The sequence below is a fragment of the Marmota marmota genome, unplaced genomic scaffold, assembly GCF_001458135.2.
Source record: "Marmota marmota marmota unplaced genomic scaffold, marMar, whole genome shotgun sequence".
In the NCBI taxonomy this organism is placed as follows: domain Eukaryota; kingdom Metazoa; phylum Chordata; class Mammalia; order Rodentia; family Sciuridae; genus Marmota; species Marmota marmota.
The window spans coordinates 4,343,842-4,368,698 of record NW_025999891.1 but is presented as its reverse complement, the minus strand read 5'-3'; the positions used below and the strand labels follow the sequence as shown (position 1 = coordinate 4,368,698).

The 24,857-nt window shown below is 46.8% G+C and overlaps 2 protein-coding genes across 4 annotated transcripts in view; one reads left to right on the top strand and one right to left on the bottom strand.

Annotated features, from left to right (window-relative positions):
• The first annotated feature begins 1,550 nt into the window (after positions 1-1,550).
• Positions 1,551-5,814, top strand: Traf4 (TNF receptor associated factor 4). The gene is made up of 7 exons (XM_048793977.1): positions 1,551-2,870; positions 2,981-3,032; positions 3,628-3,732; positions 3,803-3,964; positions 4,054-4,215; positions 4,300-4,455; positions 4,683-5,814. Exons 5-7 carry the CDS (start codon positions 4,066-4,068, stop codon positions 5,313-5,315), a joined length of 939 nt encoding a protein of 312 aa, XP_048649934.1. The 5' UTR covers positions 1,551-2,870; positions 2,981-3,032; positions 3,628-3,732; positions 3,803-3,964; positions 4,054-4,065; the 3' UTR covers positions 5,316-5,814.
• A 2,386-nt stretch (positions 5,815-8,200) lies between these two features.
• The window catches only part of Fam222b (family with sequence similarity 222 member B), a 57,547-nt gene continuing 40,890 nt past the window's right edge, over positions 8,201-24,857 (bottom strand). The window contains exons 1-3 of one of the 3 annotated variants that reach the window (XM_048793964.1): positions 22,529-22,654; positions 19,988-20,045; positions 8,201-12,103 (exon numbers count right to left, since the gene is read on the bottom strand). In XM_048793964.1, coding sequence (XP_048649921.1) covers positions 10,497-12,086 — 1,590 coding nt within the window. In that variant the 5' untranslated portion in view covers positions 12,087-12,103; positions 19,988-20,045; positions 22,529-22,654 and the 3' untranslated portion in view covers positions 8,201-10,496. Of the gene's footprint in view, positions 12,104-19,987; positions 20,046-22,528; positions 22,655-24,857 lie in introns of those variants that run through there. The other 2 variants (XM_048793956.1, XM_015501098.2) reach the window with 2 other exon arrangements.

The following is a 24,857-nucleotide window of genomic DNA, read 5'->3' as shown; positions in this document are numbered from 1 at the left end:
CCCTGGATGCCCCCGAGCCGCACCTGAGGAACTCCTGCAGGCAGAGAGGGAGGGAACTACTTGGGGAGGGGCCCAGTCCCAAAGCACGCCAGGCCTTTGTCTACGCCGCGGGCCCGTGACCTCAGGGGCGCCCACCGTGACGTCACAGGGCGGCGATGTTGTCAGACCCCAGGGGAAGACCCCTTGCACTTATTCGTAGGGTCCCTGATCCCAATTGCCAGGCGCCAGGTGGGAAGAACTCCGAGCCGCCCAGCCATGCGGACGAGGGAAAGACGCTTTTCCTGACCTATGGCCGGCCCTTCCCCCTCACCTGAGGGGAGCGGCCTTATCCTTGAACTTTACATCTTTCAAGGAAGAGAAGGACAAAACCCTCTCTCCCCCACTGCACTTTAAGCCTTTGGAGAGTCCGTCGCTCTAATTTCTGTGATCCTTCGGGCGCTCAGATACCGGTCGCTATTGTTCTCCCATTTCACAGATGATGAAACCAGAGATTCAAAGAAAGGCCGCGACTTGCCCGGGGTCACACAGTCGAGGGCTTGATTGTGATTCGGGCATGGGCTCCTTGTGGTCACACAATAGAGGGAGCATTGTGATACTACAACCCTTCCCTGAAGCGGGTGCCCTTTGGGTGTCTCTTTTCTCTTGGAGAGGGGCGGTCTTGAGTACAGTGGGTGGGCAATACACTGTTAAGGCGGTGGTCGACCCCTGAACGCCCCTGCCCACTCAGGACCCAGATCACTCCTTGTTTCTTGGGCATCCATCAAGTTTCTGGGCGCCCTGCGCAGTCTGGAATCCAACCTGCCCACTCTGGAAACTGATCAGGCTAGGGTGTGGGGAGAGGAAGTGAGAGAGCGTGGGGACTCCTGGCTAGGTCTTGCTGTCGGAGCTCGGGGATCAGCCACGGTTCAGGAGGCTGTTTGCTGTACGGAGGGGCCCAGACCGGGAGAGCATGTCTGGGGCTCCGGCTGCAGTTATCCCACCCTCGGCTCTCCGCAGCCCCTAGCTGGCGGAAATCTCCACAGGCCCTTTGTTTTTTGTTCCCCGCAAGCCGCTCAGCCCCTGCCCTCACATACGCTCGTGCACAAGCTGCTGTCCTGCCCCCTCCTCCCCTTCCCCCCTCCTTCCTCCCTGTGGTGTACACACTTAACTCCCCTACAGACACACACGGGGCCCATTGTCTCGGCAGCCCTTCCCCAGCCCTTTGGTTTCCAGATGAGGCCAGCTGAGCCAGCCCCCTCCAGCTGAGCCACCCTTAACTGTGATTCAAGCCTGGGGGAGGAGAGGGGGGTGGGGACTGTCAGACCCGTTTCCCTCCCTCCCCATCTACTCCTCTGGCCCCACTCCGTTGCTTCTGCCCCTCCCCCTCCCGGAAATCCCCTCTTCCTCTCCCACAGCCCCCTCCCCCCATCCTGTCTTCTCCCCTGGGCCTGGGCCTCCACTGCACAGCCTGGAGTAGGCTCTGTCCCTGCTCCCCCCCTTCCCTCAGCGCTAGGAGCTCTGCTGCCCGCGCTTCTGGAGGGAAAAGGTGGTTGGGCAGGCTCTGCCCCTGGTCGACACTCCTACTGTACAAGCTAGGTTGTCCATAGCCCTAGCCAAACCTTTGTCCGGGCTGGGCCCCAAGCTATAGGGTAAGCTTCTTCCTGAAGCTTAGGAACTTGTGTTACATCGTCTGCCCTGTGTCCCATCCGAGGGGAGCCCACCCCACCCCCAGCCGTTTCCAAAACCACTAAGTCAGCACATTCCTGAATCAGCCAAGTGGACCCCTCCCCCTTTGTCCACCCCTCTTTCTTTCCCCATTCCTGCCAGGGCCATTACTCAGGTTTGCCAGTAAGGCTGGGCACATTGTTCTTGGCATTGGTGGAATGGCCAGTGATAGTGAAGGCAGGGAGGAGATGGGTGCTAGAAACTACTCTGGGCACCTGGGGCATGGGTTGCCCGGGCTGGAAAGTGCCTTTAAGACAGGACTGTTGTGAGGCCTCTGCTTCCGCCTTGATGCCTGCCTGCCTCCCACCCACCTGACTCAGACCTGCCAGGAATGCCATGCCTAGGGGCCTTCAGTCCTGCCAGACATGTGTGACTGGTCCTGGCTGGGGTCAGCAAGGGCATGCTGCAGGAGGAAGTGTGCCACCAGAGTCCTTGAATACTAATAGCCAGGTAGGGATTGGTGGAGAAGGGGACAACTGAAAGGAGGGTGGGTCAGAAGCCTAGACAGATATGACCCAAGTCTTGGCTGTGTTTGCCTGGACATTTTGGCCTCCTCTGTGCCTTATGGTACAGTAGAGCCTGTCTGGGCTGCTGAAACAGATATAGACATATCCAGGTGCTACTTCATCTGTGAGCCTCCGTTCTTTCACCTGTAAATGAGAACATTTCAACTCTCCTCAAGCAGGTGGTGAGGACTGGGTGGGAATGTAAACACAGTGCCAGGGATTTTGTCTTTCCTCCCTTTTCTTTTAGGAGACACACCCTCAAAGAGGAGGGGAAGGATGGCATAAGTGGCCCCAAGCTGACCTTTGCCTTGGTTCTTGGCCTGGTACCTTCATGGGGGCTGGGTAGCCCTGGCACTTAATCTCAGCCCATCCCTGTTCACCCTCCCCATCAGCTTCAGCCCAGCCAATGAAAATGACCCAGGGGGGAGGAGGTAGCTGGGCAGTTTGTTTTTTCCCAGTCCAGCTGCCATCCAGGGAGGAGGTGCCAGCTGCCACCTGTTGGCCAAGTGCTGTCTGAGGCAACTCTCTCTGCCTTCACTGGACTCTGAACCCCTTTTCCCAGGATTAGGGCTAGGGTCTTCTGAGGCCCTGGAGAAGTGGGTCCCCTCAGACCTCTGCTTGCCTCATTGTCTCAGCTGTGGCTGGTTGGGAACCGGTCTGGTAAGGGAGGGTCTGGTAAGGGATGGAGGCTCCTCTGGTTTAGGGGGTGGGGCTCAAGGATCTCCCTTCCCATAATAAAGAGCCTTGACACTGCCCTCTCTCCTTTTTAGTGAAGGAGTCTTCAAATGCCCTGAGGACCAACTTCCCCTGGACTATGCCAAGGTGAGCCTGCAAAGCTAGTCTGAAGCCCAGATTCAGGCTGTTGCCCTTGGTGGAGGCTGGAACTTACTGGCAGCCAGTGGGCTCAGGGCCAGTGTCAACCCAGAATCTTGGGATCGCGTGCCCCCACAAAGGTAGCCTGTTCTCTCCCACCAGGCCAGTTTGCAAACGGAGGCCTGTGTTTGCCCTGGAGGGCAGGCACAATGCCCAGCCTATGGGGGTGCACAGAGCTGCTCTGTGCGCTTAAGAAGTGTTCCTTCCCTTTCCGGTGGCAAGTTAGACCTGTGGCTGAGGGCCAAGACCCCTGTATCAGGGGGAAGGAAGCAGAAGGTGGGGGGTGCTACAGCCTGGGACTGAGCAGGCTGATTGGCTGTTTCTCCAAAGGGTGCCAAAGGCATGTTAGGGACCCTGGGATCCAACAACAAAGCAGACACCACCTGCCATGCCTTTTATCTTTGGGCACAGAGCAGCAAATAGCCCAAGAGAGGCTGTTACTGGCTCTAAGTGGAGCCAAGAAACTGGGGGTGGGGAGTGGGATGAGACTTGGGGTTTATAACAGATTCTGACCCTGGCCATTTCTCCCCATTCTTGCTTCCAGATCTACCCAGACCCAGAGCTGGAGGTCCAGGTGCTAGGCCTGCCCATCCGCTGCATCCACAGTGAGGAGGGTTGCCGCTGGAGTGGGCCACTTCGTCATTTACAGGTGAGGTTCTATTGGTGGGGGTGGAACTACCCCATCCTCGGCAGATGCTGACTGCAGTTCTTCCCACCAGGGACACCTGAATACCTGCAGCTTCAATGTAGTTCCCTGCCCCAATCGCTGTCCTGCCAAGCTGAGTCGCCGTGATCTGCCTGCACACTTGCAACACGACTGCCCAAAGCGGCGCCTCAAGTGCGAATTCTGTGGCTGTGACTTCAGTGGGGAAGCCTATGAGGTGAGTGGGTCCTGGCTGAGGGTGAAGGGAGGGTGGGGCAGCAGATGGCCCAGGCATCCCTTAACTCAACCCCTCCATCATCACTACAGAGCCATGAGGGTATGTGCCCCCAAGAGAGTGTGTACTGTGAGAACAAGTGTGGTGCCCGCATGATGCGGCGACTACTGGCCCAGCATGCCACTTCTGAGTGCCCCAAGCGTACCCAGCCTTGTACCTATTGCACAAAGGAATTTGTCTTTGACACCATCCAGGTAAGGCCTTTCCTGAGCTGTAGGTTGTGGGGTAGAAGATATAGGGGTCAATCTATTGACTGCTATCTATCTTTGTGGTCCCAGAGTCACCAGTACCAGTGCCCAAGGCTGCCTGTGCCCTGCCCTAACCAGTGTGGTGTGGGCACTGTGGCTCGGGAGGATCTGCCAAATCATCTGAAGGACAGCTGTAGCACTGCCTTGGTGCTATGCCCGTTCAAAGACTCCGGTTGCAAGCACAGGGTGAGATGCCCCTTCTTCCTGTCAACCCCTCTTTAGCCCATGAAGTCCTAGATGAAGGCTAGGTTTCCTGGCAGTTTAGTTCTTTGAGGTCCTTCCCCCTGCTGTTCGCTGCAGGTTCTTCCTAGCACCCTGTCTTCCTCATGCAGAGTTGGGCGCCTGCTACCCCTGCGCCTTCCCCTTTTGGTAACAGTCCTCCCTTCCCTCATTGCCTGGGGCTTTGCCAACAGTGCCCTAAGCTGGCAATGGCGCGGCACGTGGAGGAGAGTGTGAAGCCACATCTGGCTATGATGTGTGCCCTGGTGAGCCGGCAGCGGCAGGAGCTGCAGGAGCTGCGTCGAGAGCTGGAGGAACTATCAGTAGGCAGTGATGGCGTGCTCATCTGGAAGATTGGCAGCTATGGGCGGCGGCTACAAGAGGCCAAGGCCAAGCCCAACCTCGAGTGCTTCAGCCCAGCCTTCTATACACATAAGTATGGTTACAAGCTACAGGTGTCTGCATTCCTCAATGGCAATGGCAGTGGTGAGGGCACACATCTCTCTCTGTACATTCGTGTGCTACCAGGCGCCTTTGACAATCTCCTTGAGTGGCCCTTTGCCCGTCGTGTCACTTTCTCCCTGCTGGATCAGAGCGACCCAGGGCTTGCTAAGCCACAACATGTCACTGAGACTTTCCACCCTGACCCAAACTGGAAAAATTTCCAAAAGCCAGGCACTTGGCGAGGCTCCTTGGATGAGAGTTCTCTGGGCTTTGGATACCCCAAGTTCATCTCCCACCAGGATATCCGAAAGCGAAACTATGTGCGAGATGATGCAGTCTTCATCCGTGCCTCTGTTGAACTGCCCCGGAAGATCCTCAGCTGAGTGCAGAGCTGGCAGGCTCAAGGGGAGAAGGGGGGCATGGATGGGACATGACTTATCAGGCACTGGTTGAACCTGGAGAGGGGGCCGGACCTCCTTTCAGCTGCTTATGCTGCCTGGGTTGTTACCCTGTTCTCCCCCTACCACTCTCAGGTGCCTCCAATTGGTGCTTCAGCCCTGGCCCCTGCGGGGAGCAGGTCTCTGGGTTATCAAGGGCTGGAAACAAGTGATCCCAGGGCCTGTCTCCCCTCCTGGGCAGGGCAGGTATGCCTTGGTGCCAGCCACATTCTACCTGGACTGAGGTACCTGCTCAGGTGCTATGTCCCAAGAGCCATAGGGGGAGGGATTGGGAAAGGGAGGGGTAGTTAAAAAAAAAAAATCTGTCTTGAGATTGATTTTTCTTTCCCCAGCTGTGTCCCTTCTGGTTATTTATTTCCTTAGCACCAGGAAGGCACAACAGGGGAGCCTTGATTTTTAATAAATCCTGAATTGTATTTATTAACTTGGTTCCAGCCTGTCTCCTCCGAGTTAGTTAAGTCCCTGGGAGGTTGGGGCTAACTATGCAAAGGACCATTGAGAGAAGTGCTGCCACTATGACCCCAAGATCAGCTGCCCTGCTGGGTCGCCCTCTGGTGGACACCAGGGGGAACCACAGCAGGCTTTGGAAAAGACCTGTTGCTGCCTCCTGGTGGTTAAATGGGAAAGGTGCAGGATAAGGCTGGAATCCCCAGTTCTTTACTCACCAAAAATCAAATGCTACATCATAAGCAAGCCCCAGCCCCAGGCCTCTGGTACTGGGGATTGAACCCAGGGGCACTCTTAATAAGCTACATGCCCAACCCTTTTTTATTCAGAGGGGTCTCAGTTGCTGAGGCTGGCCTTGAACTGTGATCCTCTGCCTCCTGAGTTGTATCATCAAGCCTGGCTCCTGATGACAACTGTCATTCATTTAGTACTTTCTGGTTACAGACACTGCCAAGAACTTGATGCAAAATATTTCTTTCCATATAGCAGTCAAGTTAAATTAACTTTTACATCATAGTAAAAGGACCTGTCTTAAATGGGCCTTATTGAAGTTAATGAGACAATACATGTTCCTGACATTTATTCTAAGTGCTTAACAAATGTTGACCTAACTGAAGCCAGCCTATACCTGGGGACTGAATAGAGGTGTCTTCAAGATGTACAAGGCAAGCTAGGTTTGTGGCTCAGTGGTAGAGCGCTTGTGGGAGACCCTGGGTTTGATCCTCGGCAACATAAAGAAAACAAAGGTCTACAAGGCACTTGAACCTTTTTGTCCATCCTTCATATAGGCCTCAGTGGCCACCTGCAGTCACCCATACTTTACCAGTTAGGAACATTAGTGAATTATCAGTACTCTTTCAGCTGGTCTAGGACAGGGCTGAATTTCTTTTTTCCCCTGGTGCTGGGTACTTTTGTGCATGCTACCCATATGCTCTACTGAGCTACAACTCCTGCCCCAAGAATTTTTTAAAACTCCAGAAATATCTGGAAATATAGCTCCAATTCTGGCAATACACTTGGGCTTGCGTTTGGCAAGTTTCTTAGCTACATGGGAATGAATTCTGCTCAATTCTAGATTTTGTTGAAATGATTAAATGAACTAATCAAAACCTGCCTTAGTGGTATTGTTTAGCCTTGGGAAGAAGCCCAAATTGTGGAAACTGTTACCTATTAAGGGAAAGTTAAGGAATTATTTTTGTCAAAGGATAATGTGAAAAAGCCATTTATCAGCTGACAGGGAAGGACTAAGCCAGAGCCTGGGAGCTCTCCCCTAACCATCTTTTCAAAGAAGGTACATTTCACTACCAGAAGTTGGAGCCCTACCTGAGGAGACAAATCAGCGTAGTTCAGTGATACCTGGAAATGCCTCTACCAGGCAACAGGTGAAACTGCCCTTCCGGCATCTCAGAGAAACTAGAAAGCCTGAATCAAAGCTGGGTGTCCTCTGCTGCCAGGACGCTGCTATTGCATGATTCCAGGAGGGGCACATTGATATGAACTGCCTCTAGAACTGTACACAAATCATGCAGTTGACACCTACAATCAGCCTGGTAGGGCTGGCTCGCTCTCCAGTGCCAGTTATTTTTACTTTGTGGAACTAGGGCCAGGTTCTGCATCAGTGTGTGCCTAACTCCCAAGTTGTCTCACCTGCCACTGCTTAGCTCCACATGACTTGGTGGACTGCCAAGACTCCTCTGAGGATTTCTTACGGTAACATGAGGAGTAAAGGGGGCAATGCATCTTTTTTGTACTGGAGACTGAACTCAGGACCTAGGTAAGCACTCTTATCACTAAGCTACATTAATTGTTAAGGCTAGCATTTGCACCACTGCCTGTAATCCACAGTGGTGTTTACCCTCTTGCACATAAATGAGGTAAAGTTCTTTAGTAGTCAACTGAGGAAATTTAATTCACCAAAGGAGCTTTCATGTTGCAGACTACAGCACCTATTACCTCCACCTCTGTCAGAGGCCCTCAGAAATTGCAAAGCTGAAGCAGGGAGGAGAGAGGCCTAAAATTTTTTGGTTCTCTTATGGGCAAACCAGATCTCCATTCTTAACAACTCATGATCCTTGTAGTGAATGTGGCAGAATCCTTTGGGCTGCTAGCGAGAGGCAGCAAACCATACTTACCCAACAAATTTGACAGGCCCCGGCTTGGATGGAGGGCTGCCATCTCTCTCAACCCCCTGGGGGAGTCGCCACAGCATGTGGCCTGGACTAATATGGGGACGGTTTGAGTGGAATTAATATTACAGGACCCTACTACCACCAGCACAAGTAGGGAGACAAGTTAGAAAATGACATAAGAAAACATCACCTCAAACATTCACCAAAGTAAACGAATAGAACAAGGTCAAAAGGTGAGTTTTTTCTTTTTACTGGTTTATAATAATCTTAAAAACCCCATCACACCCATAAACCACCACAGGTGAGGTGAGAGATGGAGAATGAATGCTACAGTATGTGGATATAGAGTGGGGAATCCAGGTATTCCCTAGGGGTGGCATGGGATGTGTGGATAGGAGGCAGGGAGTGTGGGTAGGAGGCCCTGGCTTGGACCCTTATTGCTGGTTGGGGGTTGGCTGGCAGAGGAACAGGGGACTCAGGTTGAACTAGGAAACATCTCACACCAAAGGCAAGGGTAGTTCGTTTGGGGTGGGGGATCACAGTACATTTTCCATGCAGACTAGGGGTGGGAGTGAGAGCTTCAGAGACTTGCACCCCTACACAGGAAGAAATGGGTTTGAGGTTGTTTGACTTAAAGCCCCCAAATTGGTGTCTGGTCCGGTTTCCTAAAATGGCAGCTCACCTTTTGGGGAGAGGGATGGGGAAGGGGGTTACAGCAAGAATATCTGATTTGGAAATCAAGCAAGAGATAAGGGTAAACAGTAGTGCTCATTAAACTTGACTCAGAAAAGCAGGACTAGAAGGGGGCCCTGGGTGAGACAGTGGCCAACACCTGGGGAGAAGGCATCCACCAGAAGCTGCAGGGGCTCCTGAGGGCTCAGGGACAAGGGGGGTACCAGTGTACACAGACAGTAGGAAAACAACTGGGAACAATAAATTAGGACTTCATGTTGCTATCATTTGGCATAACACAATCAGGCAGTTTTTTCCTTTTTTTTTTTTTCTTTTTAAATATAAGGCAACTTGCCAACACATAATTTAAAAACTGGTCTTCAGTCACATTGCTTCAGATCATTAGAGAATTTCTGGCTAAGGAACAGTGGATAGTAAACAGAACCCAAAATTTTAAATATCAGCTTACATTCCCCAGAGACAGGAGAAAAGGTAAGGGCTTATTTGGTTAAAAAAAAAAAAAAAAAAGCCCATTGTGCATCTTTAACAGAAGATGGGTGCATAATTTACAACAAAACAAAATCTAAGTTTAAAGTTACATAAAAGTGTTAAATTTCTAGCCAACTAATTGTCACTTGGGAATGAGATGTGTTGAGCATGGAGTAGGTGGGGGATGCTCTGAGAATGGACTGTGGTAGGAGGGGCTGTTTCCAATATAAGCCCATCTCCACTAGTTAAAATCATGCTCATTTGGTTGAGGAAGAATTCAAAGAGCTTAAGGCTTTGTGTTTGTTTTTTCTTTTCTCTCCTTTCTTCATTAAACTGAGGGGCTGCAAAGGAGGTGATTAGGAGGGTGAATGTACCTGTGGGGCCACTCATACACAATGCTACTCAAACCCACACTACATTCATACAGAAACATGACATTTAAAACTTACAGTGTAGAACAATATTCTTAGCCAGTGTAGAGAGAACCAAATGCATTTTTTTTCTTTCTTTTTTTCTTTTTTGTTTTTGGTGTTTTTAATTTCAAACTCCAATGTGATCATCCCTTACCTACCTAATTCCTTGAGTAAGATAGTTTTTGTTCTGCTTTTCTGGAGGGCAGAGGGGAGAGGGTAGGGGGATAAGGACACAGTTAAGTTAGGAGAGAGGCAACAGTGAGAAGGGGTATGCTAGATGGCCACTGAATTTCTCCAGGTCTGGAAGCAAAGTCAGGAAACAAGATGCCAATACAAAGACATTTTTCTCCATGTAGCAAAGACTATGGCCAAATACCTGCAAGATGGCCTTGAATCCAGTGTGGCAAAGGCAAACACAAGTGCAGTGGCTATAGAAAGCAATATAAAAGCAAACCAAAGCCTCGAGTAAGGAGTGGGGAGGAGATGAAGAATAGGTCAGTTTTGATTTGAGATCTTTGGGTGAATAAGGATTGAACTTCCAGAGCACTTGCAAAGTCTGGCTTATTAGTTCTAAAGGGAGAGGCCTAGCTTAGGGCCTAAGGCCCCTTCCCTTAGTCACACTTCAGTCTTAAGAGAAACAGGTAGAGGTTCAGGAAAAGATGGAAGGAGGTTGGCAGGAAATGGCCAAGGTGAAGACAGACTAATAGGCAGGCAGTGGAGATGATAAAATCCTGGCTTAAGGGATACATTGTTAAAATGAAAACAAAAGTTGCTGAAAGGGAGGACAAGAGAACCCCTTCTTCCCCTAATTGGATCCCGTCAAGTTCCCTCCCTTAAACGTCTTAGAATGATCACATTGGAGCAGTGAAACTTTGAAACTATCCAGTTACTTAAAGTAAGACTAAACCTAGAAGGGTGATGTATGAAGTGTTGCTTAAGGAGGGCACCATGGCTCCCTATCTATACCCCGGGTGCTGAATATGAAGACTTCGACTATCTGTGGGATCAGGGGCTCGGCTGCCAGGGGCTCGGTGGGCCTTGCTCAGCATGGCCAGGCTCTGTTCTCGGAAGCAGGCCTGTTGGAAATCCCCACTCAGGTAATCCACCGTTTGCATCAAGCTGTTCTGGCTTGCCACTGGACCGCCCCCAGTCCCTGCTCGGTAGTGGGCCCCAGGAGCTGCCGCACAGTCGAGGGGTGCACCTGTGGGCTGCCCACCGTGGAACGGCATGGCAAGGTCCTGAGACCCCGAGCTGTCGCTATTGGGAGTGGGCAGAATGTTGTTCCATAAGGGTTGGAAGTAGTGACCATTGGGGTAGGCCAATGGGGCTGCCAGGCCGTTGACTGGTGGGGATGGGGTCGGCTTCTCCAGGGGTGGCTTCAGATGGAACGACTGTGTCAGGCAGAGTTCCTGCGGGTAGGCAGGGGCCTTACCCACAAAGCCAGGCCCTGCCAACTCACGTCCTGCTGCATGCTTGCCTGTCAGGCCAGGGGCTGGTGTCCCACCAGCCTCGCTGCACATCTGTTGTAGGTGGGCCAGCTGGTGCTGGTTCCAGGCAACTGGCTTGAGGTCGCTAGAGTAGCCAGTGGGGGCTCGAGAGATGCCTGTGGGCAAGTTGACAGGACCTGTGGCAGGCAATGCGGCTGGAGCCGCATGGGTGTGCTCCATGGGATTGACCACACATGAAGGCATTGGTGTGGGGACGCTGTGGGTTGATACCCGAGTGCTTGCATTGATGAGCAGACTGCGACTAATGGGGCTGGGGTTGGCGATCTGGCCCTCACACACTGAGGTAGTGCTGATGCCTGCCCTCGTCTGGCAAAACTGGTTGATCTGGTGCACGATGCTGCTCAGGTCCGGGGGCTGGCTGTGCTGCAGGGTGGCCGCCATTGAAAGGGGGATAGTTGAGGTAGACACGGTCACATTCGGGGGGGCATCTGAGTCTGGCATCTTCCGGCCTCCATGCAGCAAGGGATTGGGGGGGTGCTGGAGACCCTGGTGAGCCAGGGCCTGAGGGTGGACCAAGCCCTGGGTTTGGGCCATGGGCTGAGTGTGGCCCAGGCCCTGAGGCTGCTGGAGGCTCTGAGGGTGAGACAGCGCCTGTGGTGGCGGGATACCCTGAGGGTGCTGCAGCGTCTGGGGAGGGGCATGGGCCAGGGTCTGTGCATGCTGCAGGGCCTGCTGGCGGGCCAGAGCCTGGGCCTGGGGATGGGCTAAAGTGCTTGGTGCCACAGTAGCATAGGGTGCCACTGGGGGGTTCATGATGGCCTCAGGGAGTAACCGGGCTCGGGTGCCGTCAAAGTCCTTGAGTATGCTTTTGGCTGGCACTTTGACAATGGCAAGCAGGCCTGCCTTGGTGGCAGCCTGAGTCGGGTAGGGGCTGTAGCGCTGGGCTGATGTGTCGAGGCCGTTCACAGTACGACGAACGTGTTTCCGCTGGGGAACCTTCACACTGTTGGGGAAGATTTTTATAGTCAGTGGGTTGTTTGCGACCTTCTTAGCATACGCATCCAATTCGGCTGGGGTGGGATAGTGAGCAGTTCTCATTTTCTGTGTAGTGTCCCCTAGAGAGAAAGAGAGGGGAAGGAGAGCAAAGAGGGAGGGAGCTCATCAGTGCCAAGCCAACTAGCCCTTCTAGACTCCCCTGTTGAGATCCTAGGAAAGGGGTGGGGATTAGGTTGTCATCTGCAGCTTTCACTGCAGATTTAGCCTCAGCCCTCATCACAATCATAGGCACTGCTGACATTTAGTATAGTACAGTGGGCCAGGCAGGCCTTGTGTTAAGCGATAGGTTATCTCAATGATCTTCATGACTATTGGAGAAGGTAAGTACTATCATGTCCCCATTTTATAAATGAAAAACTGCAAAGCAGCTTTCTAAGACTCTCATGGTAGAGAGCCAGAATCTAACCAATTCTCACATAGCGCGAGTTCTTCCCCTACATGGAACTTTTAAGTTCCTACCAGCCCAAGCTGATATGGGGGTTGAAGGTTCTAAGCAGAGTAGTATGTCAGGAACACTCAAGTCCCTTCCTATAACACTCTGGTAAAAAGGGTACCCAGAGTGGCTACTGTTCAGCCTGCAATGGCCAGTGAGGCATCAAACTTTCCCTTGTGCCTTCCTTGGCAGCTGGGTGCCATGGGTAGACATGGCACAGCTGACAGGATGCTTCTTTTTCAGAAGCAGAGGAAGAAGCTGTCAATGTCTCTTCCTCATCCATGTCACAAGTTCACTCTTGTTTAAGTTTATTCTGTGCCTTACTGGATGAAGATCAAAAGGCTTTATTTATTTCCCTGTGTGGAGGGTGATAATAAATGACAGGGCAGCAGGGAGGGAACTGAGAAGAAAGGATTCAGAGCATCTTTAAGTCCTGGGAGCCAAAAATAGTTCCTTTTTGGTCCACAGCAACTGTCACTTTCCAAAAAGAAAGAGGAAAACCTGCCTTCCCTTGGAGACTGCGGAAATACCCACTCAATGTGCCTCATTAATGTTAACAGTCTCTTTGTTCCCATCTCCCAGGGCCTCCCATCAGGAGGCTCCAGCGGATGTAGGGCTTCCAAAAAGGAAAAGGTTCCCCGAACAATAGCTCTTTAAGGATGCCTGGCTCCTGCAAGGGATCTCTGCTCAGTGCTCCCTCTCTCAAAGGAGGGGCTCTCCTGAGTATACACAAAAGGTGCTTAATAAGTGCTTGCTGAATGAGAAAGTACACACACTGACTGCCCAAAGGAGAAGGAAAGTGCTTGGCTGTGGGCCTGGGCTCAGATAGTCGACTCCCTCCCTGTTTCCTCCCTTGCAGAAGACAGACAGGACAGATCAAGGACTCATCTGCTGAATGCCCAGCTTGTGGCCTCAGCTGGCCTTGGCCCAAAGTAGACCCCATTCAAGTCACTGGGCACCAACTGGAAGAAGAGCAAACTAGTGAATGTCTTAAATGGAAAAGGGCACAGCTGCCTATGTTTGGTGACATTGCTGGTTAGCTGGCAACAACTGCTTAGAAACTGCTGCTCTCTGAAGCAGGAAAAGAAAGCTCAAGTTTAGGAGGGACAGGGAAATTTGGTCTCATGCTCAAAAAAAAAAAAAAAGACAGTCGTAAGTGAAAAGAGAGCATACAGAGAGGAAAAAGGTCTGTTCCTTCAAATACTTAATAGATGTCTCCTATATATTTAAGGACCTGCTTTAAGGACTTACTTTACTTGCTGAGGACAGGATAGATGATCATGCGTAAATGAAATAAATGTTGTGAATATCTTCTTTGGGAATGGTCATTAAAAGATAAATATGCCAGGTGTGGTGGCGCATGCTTATAATCCTAGTGACTTGGGAGGCTGAGGCAGGAGGACTGCAAGTTTAAATCCAGCCTCAGCAACTTAGCGAGGCCATAAGCAACTCAGTGAGACCCTGTCTCTAATAAAATATGAAAAAGGGCTGGGGATGTGGCTTGGTGATTAAGTGCCCCCGAGTTCAATCTCTGGTACCACTCCTCCAAAAAAAAAAAAAAAAAAAAAAAAAANCACTGGTACTGGTGACTCTGGGACCACAAAGATAGATAGCAGTCAATAGATTGACCCCTATATCTTCTACCCCACAACCTACAGCTCAGGAAAGGCCTTACCTGGATGGTGTCAAAGACAAATGTGAGGTGAGGCGTGGTGGCACATGCCTGTAATACCAGCAGCTCAGGAGGCTAAGGCAGGCTGATTAACAGGCTGATCACAAGTTCCAGGCCAGCATCAGCAACTTAGTGAGACACTATTTATAAGTAAAAAATAAAAACGGTTTGGGAACTCAGTGGTTTAGCACCTCTGGGTTCAGTCTGCAGTACAAAACAACAACTAACGGTGACAACTGAGGGCAGGAAGAAGGGGAAGGTAGGGAGGCCCAGAAATCTCCTATCCACAAGGCAGCACTATCGGATCAGAGTATAAAGCCCTAAAATCAGGGTTTCAGTTCTATCATTTCTTTTAAGCCACTGACCCTAAATGGGCTTCAGTCACCATTCAGAGTGGCTATTTTCTGTCCCTTCTTACAGTCTCCTGGACAAGAATATAATTAAAAAAAAAAAAAGAAGAAGAAGAAGAAGAAGAAGAAGAAGCCTGGGATCACTAAGAGCTAAACTCAGGGCAGCAGAATTCTAGCACAAGTTGCCCCGATTAGCCACTGTACATAAGAGTCTGACTGGTCAGAATCATGAGATAATCCTAGCATTGTGCCTTACCCGAAACAGACACAATTAGTATAAGTACTACATGACTGAACAAGTGGGGCTCAGCTGAGGAATGAAAGGCAGAAGCTGCAGGGTATTAGTTCAGACATGAAATACAGGTCTGCCTTCGGGTCCTCAACACCACTTCCACGAAGGTGGGCTTTTCTCCTTGAAATCCAGTTAGTGGGCAGAGGTACAATAAGTAGCTTCTTGAATAAGAGTTCCTTTCTTCCAACTCTCAGGTTGGTTTTCTCTGTAAGAGGAAAGAGGTCAGGTTGGCCTCATTCAGGAATATGGAAAGGATACTTAATGATACTGATTAGTTCTCTCTCTCCTACCTTCACTGATGCTGGCAGTAGTAACAAGGACAGTCAAATGAAGCAATCAGAAATAAAGAAAAATAAGGGTGGGAAAGGTGCGCACAAGGTACATACAGAATCCTTCCCCTCACCCTCAGTAGGGTGGAATGACTGAACCCAGGGGTGCTCTACCAACTGAGCTGCAACCCCAGTCCTTTCATTTTTGAGTCAGTGCCTCAGTAAGTTGCCCAGGTTGGCCTTAGACTTGGAATCCTCCTGCTTCAGCCTCCTGAGCCACTCTTTTTTCCTTCTTCTTTTTTGTTTTATTTTGTACCAGAGATTGAACCCAGGGGTGCTTAACCACTATGCCATGTCCCTAGCACCTCTATCCCTTTTTCTTGGAACCAGGGATTGAGTGAGGAGTAGAATTCTTAGGTCATGAAATTGTTTTGAAATTTTCACCAAATTAAAAAAAAAAAAAAAACATAGAAGAATGCTGGGTATACAATAGATATTCCATTATTATGAGAAAAATGTTCATATCAAATTAGGTTTTTTTTTTTTTGGGGGGGGTTGCGGTACTGGGGTTTAACCTAAGGGTGCTTAACCTTTCTTTCCTTCTTTCTTTCTTTGAGATGGGGTCTTACTATGTTGCCCAGGCTGGCTTTGAACTCCACGATACTCCTAACTCAGCCTTCCAAGTATCTGGAACTACAGAAACATTCAACCACAACCAGCTTCTTTCTCAAAACTTTCTGATCACATCCCACACAAGCATGTTGGCACCTTCCTTCTGTAAAATATTCCTTTTTATAATCAACACAAATACCATAGTTCTGTAAGAAATTTAGTTAAATATCTGGAACCAATGGTGTCATTAATAGAGATATAAAATAGTGTTATGAATTAGGATTCCATGGTTAGAAAACACTATGGTCTTGTCCAGGAGCTAGAGTAAAAAAAAATCTTGAATCCGGGGCTGGGGCTGGGGCTGTAGCTCAGTGGCTGAGCTCTTGCTTAACATATGTGAGGCACTGGGTTCAATCCTTAGCACCACAAAAAAATAAACAAAATTATGCTATCCATTGATAACTTAAAAAAAAAAAATTAAAACAAAAATCTTGAATCTAATCTTCCCTAAAGAGACTGCTCTGCTTACTCATCTATTCTAAAGGCCAAAAGACTGGAGAGAAACAGGCAAGTGTGTTTTAAACACAGGCTTTGGAGACTGATCTGATTAAGTTTTGGCCTAGTCATTGACACAGACAAATGACAAACCCTTTATGGCTCATCCTTAAAAGAAAAATAAGAGAACCAGTAATCCTAGTGACTCGGGAGGCTGAAGCAAAAGAATTCCAAGTTCAAGGCCAGTCTCAGCAATTTGGCAACTAAACAACTTAGTGAGACCCTGTTTCAAAACAGAACAGGGCTGGATATGATGGTGAACACCTGTAATCCCAGTGACTTGGGAGACTGAGGCAGGTGGATTGTAAATTTGAGGCCAGTATCAGCAACCTACTGAGGCCCTAAGCAATTTAGCAAGACCCAGTCTCCAAAAACAGTCTGGGGATGTAGCTTAGTAGTAAAACACCGCTAGGTGTAATCCCTAGTACCAAAATGAAAAAAAAGAAGGAAGGAAGGAGAGTCTCTTATATAATATTATTAAGGAATGAATGAGAACATATGGCTGGGTGCAGTGATGTATGCCTGCAATCCCAGCTACTTGGGAGGGTAAGGCAGGAGGATAACTTGAGCACCTAGGAGTTTGTGACTAGCTTGAGCAACATAGTGTCTCCTCATCTTTAAAAAAAAAAAGGGGGGAGAGAGAGAGAGGGAGGGAGGGCGAGAGCGCACACACACAAGCTGGATGTGTCGGCACACACCTGTAGTTCCATCACAGTAACCTGGGAGGTCAGGCAAGGAGCAGACACTGTATCAATTGAAAAAAAAAAAAAAAAAAGCTGGGTTTAGTGGTGTATGCCTATAACCCAAAGGCTTGGGAGGCTGAGATAGGAGAATTCCAAGTTCAAGACCAGCCTCAGCAACTCAGTGAGACCCTAAGCAACTTAGCAAGATACTGTCTCAAAATAAAAAATAAAAAGGGCTAGAGATGTGCTCAGTGGTAAAACACCACTGGGTTCAATCCTCAGTACCAAAAAATTTTAGAAATAATTTATTTTCTTTTTAATTTAAAAAGGATTGGGGCTGTAGCTCAGTGCTTGCCTAGCATGTGTGACACAGTGGATTCAATCCCTAGTACCATCCAAACCACCCCCCAAATCAAACCAAACAAATGAACAAGAATCTGTACTGAAGACATTAAACATAGCATATGGCACATGTCTAGCAGTCAACAAATGTTAGCTATTATTTCTAACAGTAATGAATTGATCCAGTCATTGGGTAAATAACCCATTCCAGGGCCCTCCACTAGGGGGTAGATAGGCATCTAAAGTGGTAAAAGGTAACTTGGGCATTTGTCCCAAGACTTCTAAGTCTCTGCCATAAAGTGGGATCAGTTATTATCTAAAAGATGGAGTGAGGACCAAGGACTTTTGACCATTTCAGCCATTTTCACAGTGAATACTTTATGAGCCACTATTATATACCTGGATCCTGAGCTGGGGAAATGAGCAGAGGTTTGGCAAGGGTAAGGAAGAAAAACTTTCAAAATCACATTTTATTGGCCATTTTAGAAGATGGTCAGAGAAAAAGTACAGAGTTCTAAAATAGCTGAAGACTCTTAAATGACACTATGGCATTTCTAGAAGAGTTCCATGAAAGCATCCACGTATAATCCCAGTGACTCAGGAGGCTAAGGCAGAGGACCACAACTTCAAGACCAACCTGGGCAACTTAGTGAGACCAGCCTCAAAATAAAAATTAGAAGGACTGGGGATATAGCTCAACGGGAAAGTGATCCTGGGTTCAGTCCTCAGTACCCTGCACAAACACACACATAAAATGATGGGAAATGTTTTATATTCACACACACACAGAAAAGGAAGGGGAGAAAAGGACAAAGGGAAGGAGAAGAAAAGAGTTAGAAAGGATCAGTCCTACCATTTTGAACACAAGGGCACTGAACCCTGGAGAAAAGCCTTTAGCCAAATGACTTCACATGCTGGGCCAAGAAAACTACATACTACATCTACTGACACTTTGTCCACCTCCACTACCTCGCTACCTTCAGATGATTCTTTATTTTTTCCTTTTCCTTTCCCTCCCTTCGTTTCTTCCTTTGCAGTGCTGGGGATTAAAACTGGCTCCCTGTGCATAGTAGGCAAGTGCTCTACCCCCGAGTTAAATCCTGAGCCCAAGATAAATCAAAATATAAAGTACCTTAAGCTATAAACACCTGTGCACCATTCTATTCCCCCAATCTGTGTCTAGCAATTTGTAAAACCTGTCTGAAGGGCTAGGAATGTGGCTCACTGGGAGAGTACATGCCTAGAATGTGTGAAGCCCTGAATTCAATTCCTAGTACCCCAAAGGGAGGGGAAAAACAAACAAACAAAAAAACCTCACACCCTCCTAAGGATGTAGGGCAGAAAAAGGATAAATAGCAGAGTCTAAAAAATATTTTTGCTTTTTGTGCTGTGGACTAAATAAACTTAGGGCCTCCAGCATGCTATAAGCATTCAAGCATTTTATTATTGAGTAATACAACCAGCCCAAGCCACAAAACTATTTTTATGGGGGGCTGGGGTGGTGGCTCAGTGGTAGAGTGCTTGCCTAGCACATGCGAGGCCCTGGGTTTGCTCCTCAGCACCATATAAAAATAAATAAAATAAAGGTATTGTGTCCTACTTCAACTAAAAAATAAATATCTAAAAAAAAAAAAAATTTATTTACTACAGCTGATGGGCCTGGGCTTTGGTTACTGGGCTCCATATTACCTTAACTGTAACTGTTTAATGGTAGCAGGTATAAGTCACATTATAGGATGTTTTCTTTGAGGGGTGAAAAATGAAAGCAGGTAAGCTTATTAAGCACTATTAAATCACCTCTTCTGCAAAGGTTGGATATGTTTAATGATAGTAACAAGAAGGCTAGAGGGGATCAAATACATATCCTCCATATGAAATATAATAGCCTGAAACAATAATATCTCAGTATGTGTGTGTCTGTGTGTATGTTGTTGGGGATCAAACCAGAGCTTCATGCATGCCCATATCTTAATTCTTTTTTTTTTTTAGCGGGGGTGGGGGGGTACTGGGGATTGAACTCAGGGGCACTAAACCACTGACCATATCCCAAGCCCTACTTTGTACTGAGTCTCACCGAGTTGCTTAGTGCCTCACTGTTGCTGAGGGTGGCTTTGAACTCGTGATCCTTCTGTCTCAGCCTCCAGAGCCTCTGGGATTACAGGCACGAGCCCTTGAACCCTGCCAATATCTCAATTCTTAAATTCATAGCTAAAGACAGTGGTTATCAGAGGCTATTTGGGGCTGCTTTTAGCAAAACAAAGTGGAGATCTAAAGTCAGCATCAAGTGGTGCACACTTGTAATGCCAGTAACTTGGGAGGCTGAGGCAGGAAGACAAGTTCAAAGCCAGCCTTGGCAATGTAGCAAGACCCTGTCTCAAAATAAAAAAATAAAAGGGCTAGGGATATAGTTCAGTGGTAAAGCACCCCTAGGTTCAATCCCCAGTCTCTCAAAAAAATTATAAATAAATAAATAGTCAACACCATTTGCATTTTCCCTTAAATGGCTCTTCCCTTGATATATCTCTGAGTGAAGTTGCTGTAGTGTGTTAAGCAATCTAGAAAAAAACGAGTTTTCTCTTTGTCATCTTATTGTATGTATCCAAGTATATTTCCTCTCCAATTGTGCCTAAAAGCTTAGAACTGGGCACAATGAAGTTAATGTGATGATTTGGATGACGATGGAAAACAAAATTTCATCACTAAATTATCATTCATAAAAGAAAGGCTAGGTATACCTCTCAGTAGTTAGAGCAATTACTAGGATGAATCAGGCCCTGGGTTCAGTCCTCAGCACTGCAAAACAAAAAAAATTTTTTTTTTTTTGGAAAGTGAGAGAAAGGCTGAGTTCATCAAAGCTGGTATTAGAGAACTGGCTTATATATCAGGGAGTTGTAGAAGAAAACTGTCACCTTCAGCTTTGTCCTTTCACAAAACTGGATTTGTCAGACAAATTCAAAACTATCAGGTTCTGAGTCTTATGCTCTCTCAAAAGGCTAGTTTTTTGTTTTCCAATGTGTATGTGGGGTGCTAGGGATTGAACCTAGGGCTTTGCCCATGCTAGGCACATGCTCTACCTCTGAATTATACAGTCCAAAACTAGACCACTTTTAACTTCTGATGATCTCGTAGAACAGGGGTGGCAAACTACAGCCTGTATGCCAACTCCAGCTGTTTTTTGTAAAAATTTTTATTGGAGGGCTGGGTTGTAATTCAGTGTATGTGAGGCACTGGGTTCGACTGTCAGCACCTCATATAAATAAATAAATAAAAATAAAGGTATTGTGTCCAACTACAACTAAAAAATATTTTTTTAAAAAATAAAAATATGCCCTTCAATAGATGAATGGATTAAAAAAATGTGGCATTTATACACAATAGAATATTACTCAGCACTAAAAAATTACAAGATCATGGCATTTGCAGGCAAATGGATGGCATTAGAGCAGATTATGCTAAGTGAAGTTAGCCAATCCCTAAAAACAAATGCCAAATGTCTTCTCTGATATAAGGGGAGTGACTCAAAATGGGATAGGGAGGAAGAGCATGAGAAGACTACCACTAAATAGGGAAGAGAGGTGAGAGGGAAAAAGAAGGAGAAGGGGAGTTGCACGGAAGATGGAAGGAGAACCTCATTGTTATACAGAATACATATATGAAGTTGTGATGAGAAAAAGAAAAAAAAAGTGTGTCACATTAGATTGGATAGAGAGAAAGGTTGGGAGAGGAGGGGAGGAGTAGGGGGGATAGGAAGGGCAGCAGAATAGAATAGACATTATTATTGATATATGTACATTCCATGTATGTATTATATGACAAAATACATTCTGCTGTTATGTATGACTAAAAAAAATAAAAATAAATCATATGATTAAAAAACAGAATAAAATTTTAAAGACCTATAAAAAATAAAAATAAAATAAAGGTCCATCAGCAACTAAAAAATAATTTTAAACATTTTTTTATTGGAACATACATATTCCTTTGTTTACATATTGTCTATGGTTGTCTTTGCCCTACAATGGCAGAACTGAATATACAGAGACTATGTGGCCCACAAACCAAAAACTATTTTCAATCTGGCCTTTATAAAAAAAAAGTTTAAGGCTCAGCGTTAGAGTGCTCGCCTAGCATGTGCGAGGAGGCCCTGGGTTCAATCCTCAGCACCACATAAAAAATAAATAAAATAAAGGTATTGTGTGCAACTACAATTAAAAAATAAATATATTTTTAAAAAAAGTTTGGTAAATTTTGTTTTGTTTTGGGGACTGGACATGGCACTCAGCTATATACCCAGACCTTTTTATTTTGAGGCAGGGTCTTGCTAAATTGCCCAGGGTGGCCTTGAACCTGCAATCCTCCTGCCTTAGCTTCCCCAATTGCTGGGATTACAGGCATGCACTACCACACCCACCTTGCTAATTCTTGTAAAGGATTCAGCTAAGATGCTGAAGCACTCTGTTCTATTAAAGGAAAACCTCACTACCTCATTGATATCCCCTTTTGTGTTCTGAGGGGAGGGTTCACACCAAATTCAAAGCTGTTTTTATATCTGATATTATATGTAATAATTAGCCAAGAATAGAATATTTTTCTTGCATGTCATGTAGTGCAGGGATAGAAGGCAAGAATCTGGGAAAATATGAACTACAATAATCCAATTTAAGTAATTAAGACAGGAATCTAACAGTTCTCAAAGGCTCAATCTTATGGGAATTATACTAGCAGGCAAATGCCCAGAGAGGCTGAGAAAGCTAGCTCACAACTCTTCAGAGGACAAGAGTTCCTTTACTTACTGTGAACTGAAGTCACACTGGCTCAGAAGGCAGACAACAAAACCAAAGGGAACTATCTGTTTCCATGGTAAAGTGAACACAGGTCAAAACAACACAACAGTGTAAATAGTTTACTTCAGAAATACGGTAAGTAATCTGGACTATAAATTTTCATCCAGTTCCTCAGGGGGTTAACTGAAACATGTTTTTGAAGGGTACGTATCTTATAAAGCACCTTATATCTTTGTTGTTCAACAGAAACATATTAGTAACAATTAAGATCACATAAACTGAAGAACTGTAGTATTTAAGAGGATTTCTGTAAGATATAAAAGTTATCTCACATTGCTGACAGGTAAGGGCCTTTGCAACTGCTCTCCTGACAAATACCTTGGAGGTACAAAATTCAAAATCAACGTGCCCCAGATATGCCTCTGGGATAACTCACATGTAGGGACTAAACAAAGGATCACACATCCTTTCTTGGGGATCCAGATTACTTACATTTCTGAAGTCCAGTGTTCATCTGCGTGTGAGAAAGAAGCTGAAAGGACAGGTCACCTGGCCCTGGTAAACAGGCTAGCATGGCAGACCAGCATCAACACAACATGGGGCAGTGGCTCACACTGTAATGACAAAAAAACAAGGTCATGGAACACAAGGCAATTCATTCAGGGAAGATACCAGGGACATCAGATATGCGCAGCACAGGCCCAAGTTTAGGTAGATAAGCAATTTAATTAACAGTATGTTTGCTGAATAATATATCGACATGTTTATCTGTAGCACCAACCATTCTGATGGCTAAAATGTTATTTCATTCAGCATAGATGTTCGAGTGGAAAAAATAGGTATTCACACAAATAATTGGAAAATACAGGTATATTTGTAAAGTTTCCACTTTCTTTTTTTTTTTTTTTTTTTTTAAATAATATTTATTTTTTAGCATTTGGCAGACACAACATCTTTGTATGTGGTGCTGAGGATCGAACCCGGGCCCCACGCATGCCAGGCGAGCGCGCTACCACTTGAGCCACATCCCCAGCCCCAAGTTTCCACTTTCTTAACAAGTACTAGAACTTACAGTAAGATGACTAACAAAGGCACCCAAAATCCAACTTGTGATCTGGTAATCAAACCTAACTCACTTTTAAAATAAAGGAGTCGGGTGCAATGGATCATGCCTGTAACCCCAGTGACTAGGGAGGTTAACCCAGGAAGATTACAAGTTGAAAGCCAACTTCAGCAACTTAGCAAGATCCCATCTCAAAATAAAAGAAATAAAAGGGGGACTCGGGTGTAGCTCAGTGGTAGAGTGTGTGCCTGGTACATGTGAGGCACTGCTAAGTTCGATCCTTAGCACCACATAAAAATAAAAAAATAAAACAAAGGTATTGTGTCCATCTACAACTTTAAAGGGACTAGGGCCAGGTGTCGTGGTGCATGACTGTAATCTCAGCCTCTCAGAAGGCTGAGGCGGTAGGATCACAAGTTCAAAGCCAGCCTCAGCAAAAGCAAGGCACTAAGCAGCTCATTGAGACCCCCTCTCTAAAAACAATAGCGCTAGGGACATGTCTCAGTGGTCAAGTTCAATCCTCGATAAGGAAAAGAAAAAAGAAAAAAAGATTGGGATGGGTATGGTGGTGCATGCCTATAATCTCAATAGCTTGGGAGGCCGAGGCAGGAGGATTGTGAGTTCAAAGCTAGCCTCAGCAATTTAGCAAAGCCCCGTCTCAAAATAAAAAATCAAAAGGGTGGTGATGTGGCTCAGTTGTTAAGCATCTTTGGGTTCAAACCCTGGTATCAAAATAAATGAATGAAAATCAAAAACAAAGAAATAAAACCAAGAAGGAACAAAGAATCCTAGGATACCCAATTAACTGGTTTTATTGTTGTTGGTTTTTTTTTTTTTTTTTGGCTTTTGCTGAGGCTGCCTTTGAACTCCCTATCCTCCTGCTTTAGACTCCCAAGCCATTGGGATTACAGGCATGTGCCACTGTGCCTGGTGCACACCCCCACACACACACTTTTTGTGTGTGTATGTGTGTGGTATTGGGGATTGAACCCAGGGCTTTATGCATGCGAAGCAAGCACTGTACCAATTGAGCTATATCCCCAGCCCCCCTGGAGCCCTTTTCATTTTTTAAATTTTGAAATAGGGTCTCTCTAAATTGCTTAGGGTCTTGATAAGTTGCTGTGGCTGGCCCTCAAACTTGTGATTCTTCTGTCTCAGCCTCCCATTATAGGTGTGCACCACCACACCCAGCTATAATTAACCACTTTTTAAAAAGATATTTATTTTTTAGTTTTAGGTGGACACAATATCTTTATTTTATTTTTAATGTGGTGCTGAGAATCGAACTCAGTGCCTCATGCATGCTAGGTGAGCGCGCTACCACTTGAGCCACATCCCCAACCCCTAATTAACCACTTTTAAAGCAAAATTTACTTGTAAATTTTGAAGAATTCATCTTTTGTATCATGTTTCACACAATTAGGCTTCCTGGACCCCCCCAAAAAAGAAAGGGGAGGGCATTGCTCCTAGGTTGCCAGCAGCCCCCTCTGGGTAGGTAATACTAACATTATGTCAAAATGGTATGGACTACTGCTAGGTGTGGGGCTGCACATTTGCAATCCCAACTACTTGGAAGCCTAAGGCAGGAGGCTGACAAGTTTTAAGGCTGGCCAGGGCAACTTAGTGAGACCCTGTCTCACAATAAAGATTTTAAAAGGGATAGTGATATAGATCTGTGGAAAAGCACTTGCCTCTCAAGCATAAGGCCCTCCTAGGTTCAATCACCAGTACCACAAAAAAAAAAAAAAAAAAAAAGAA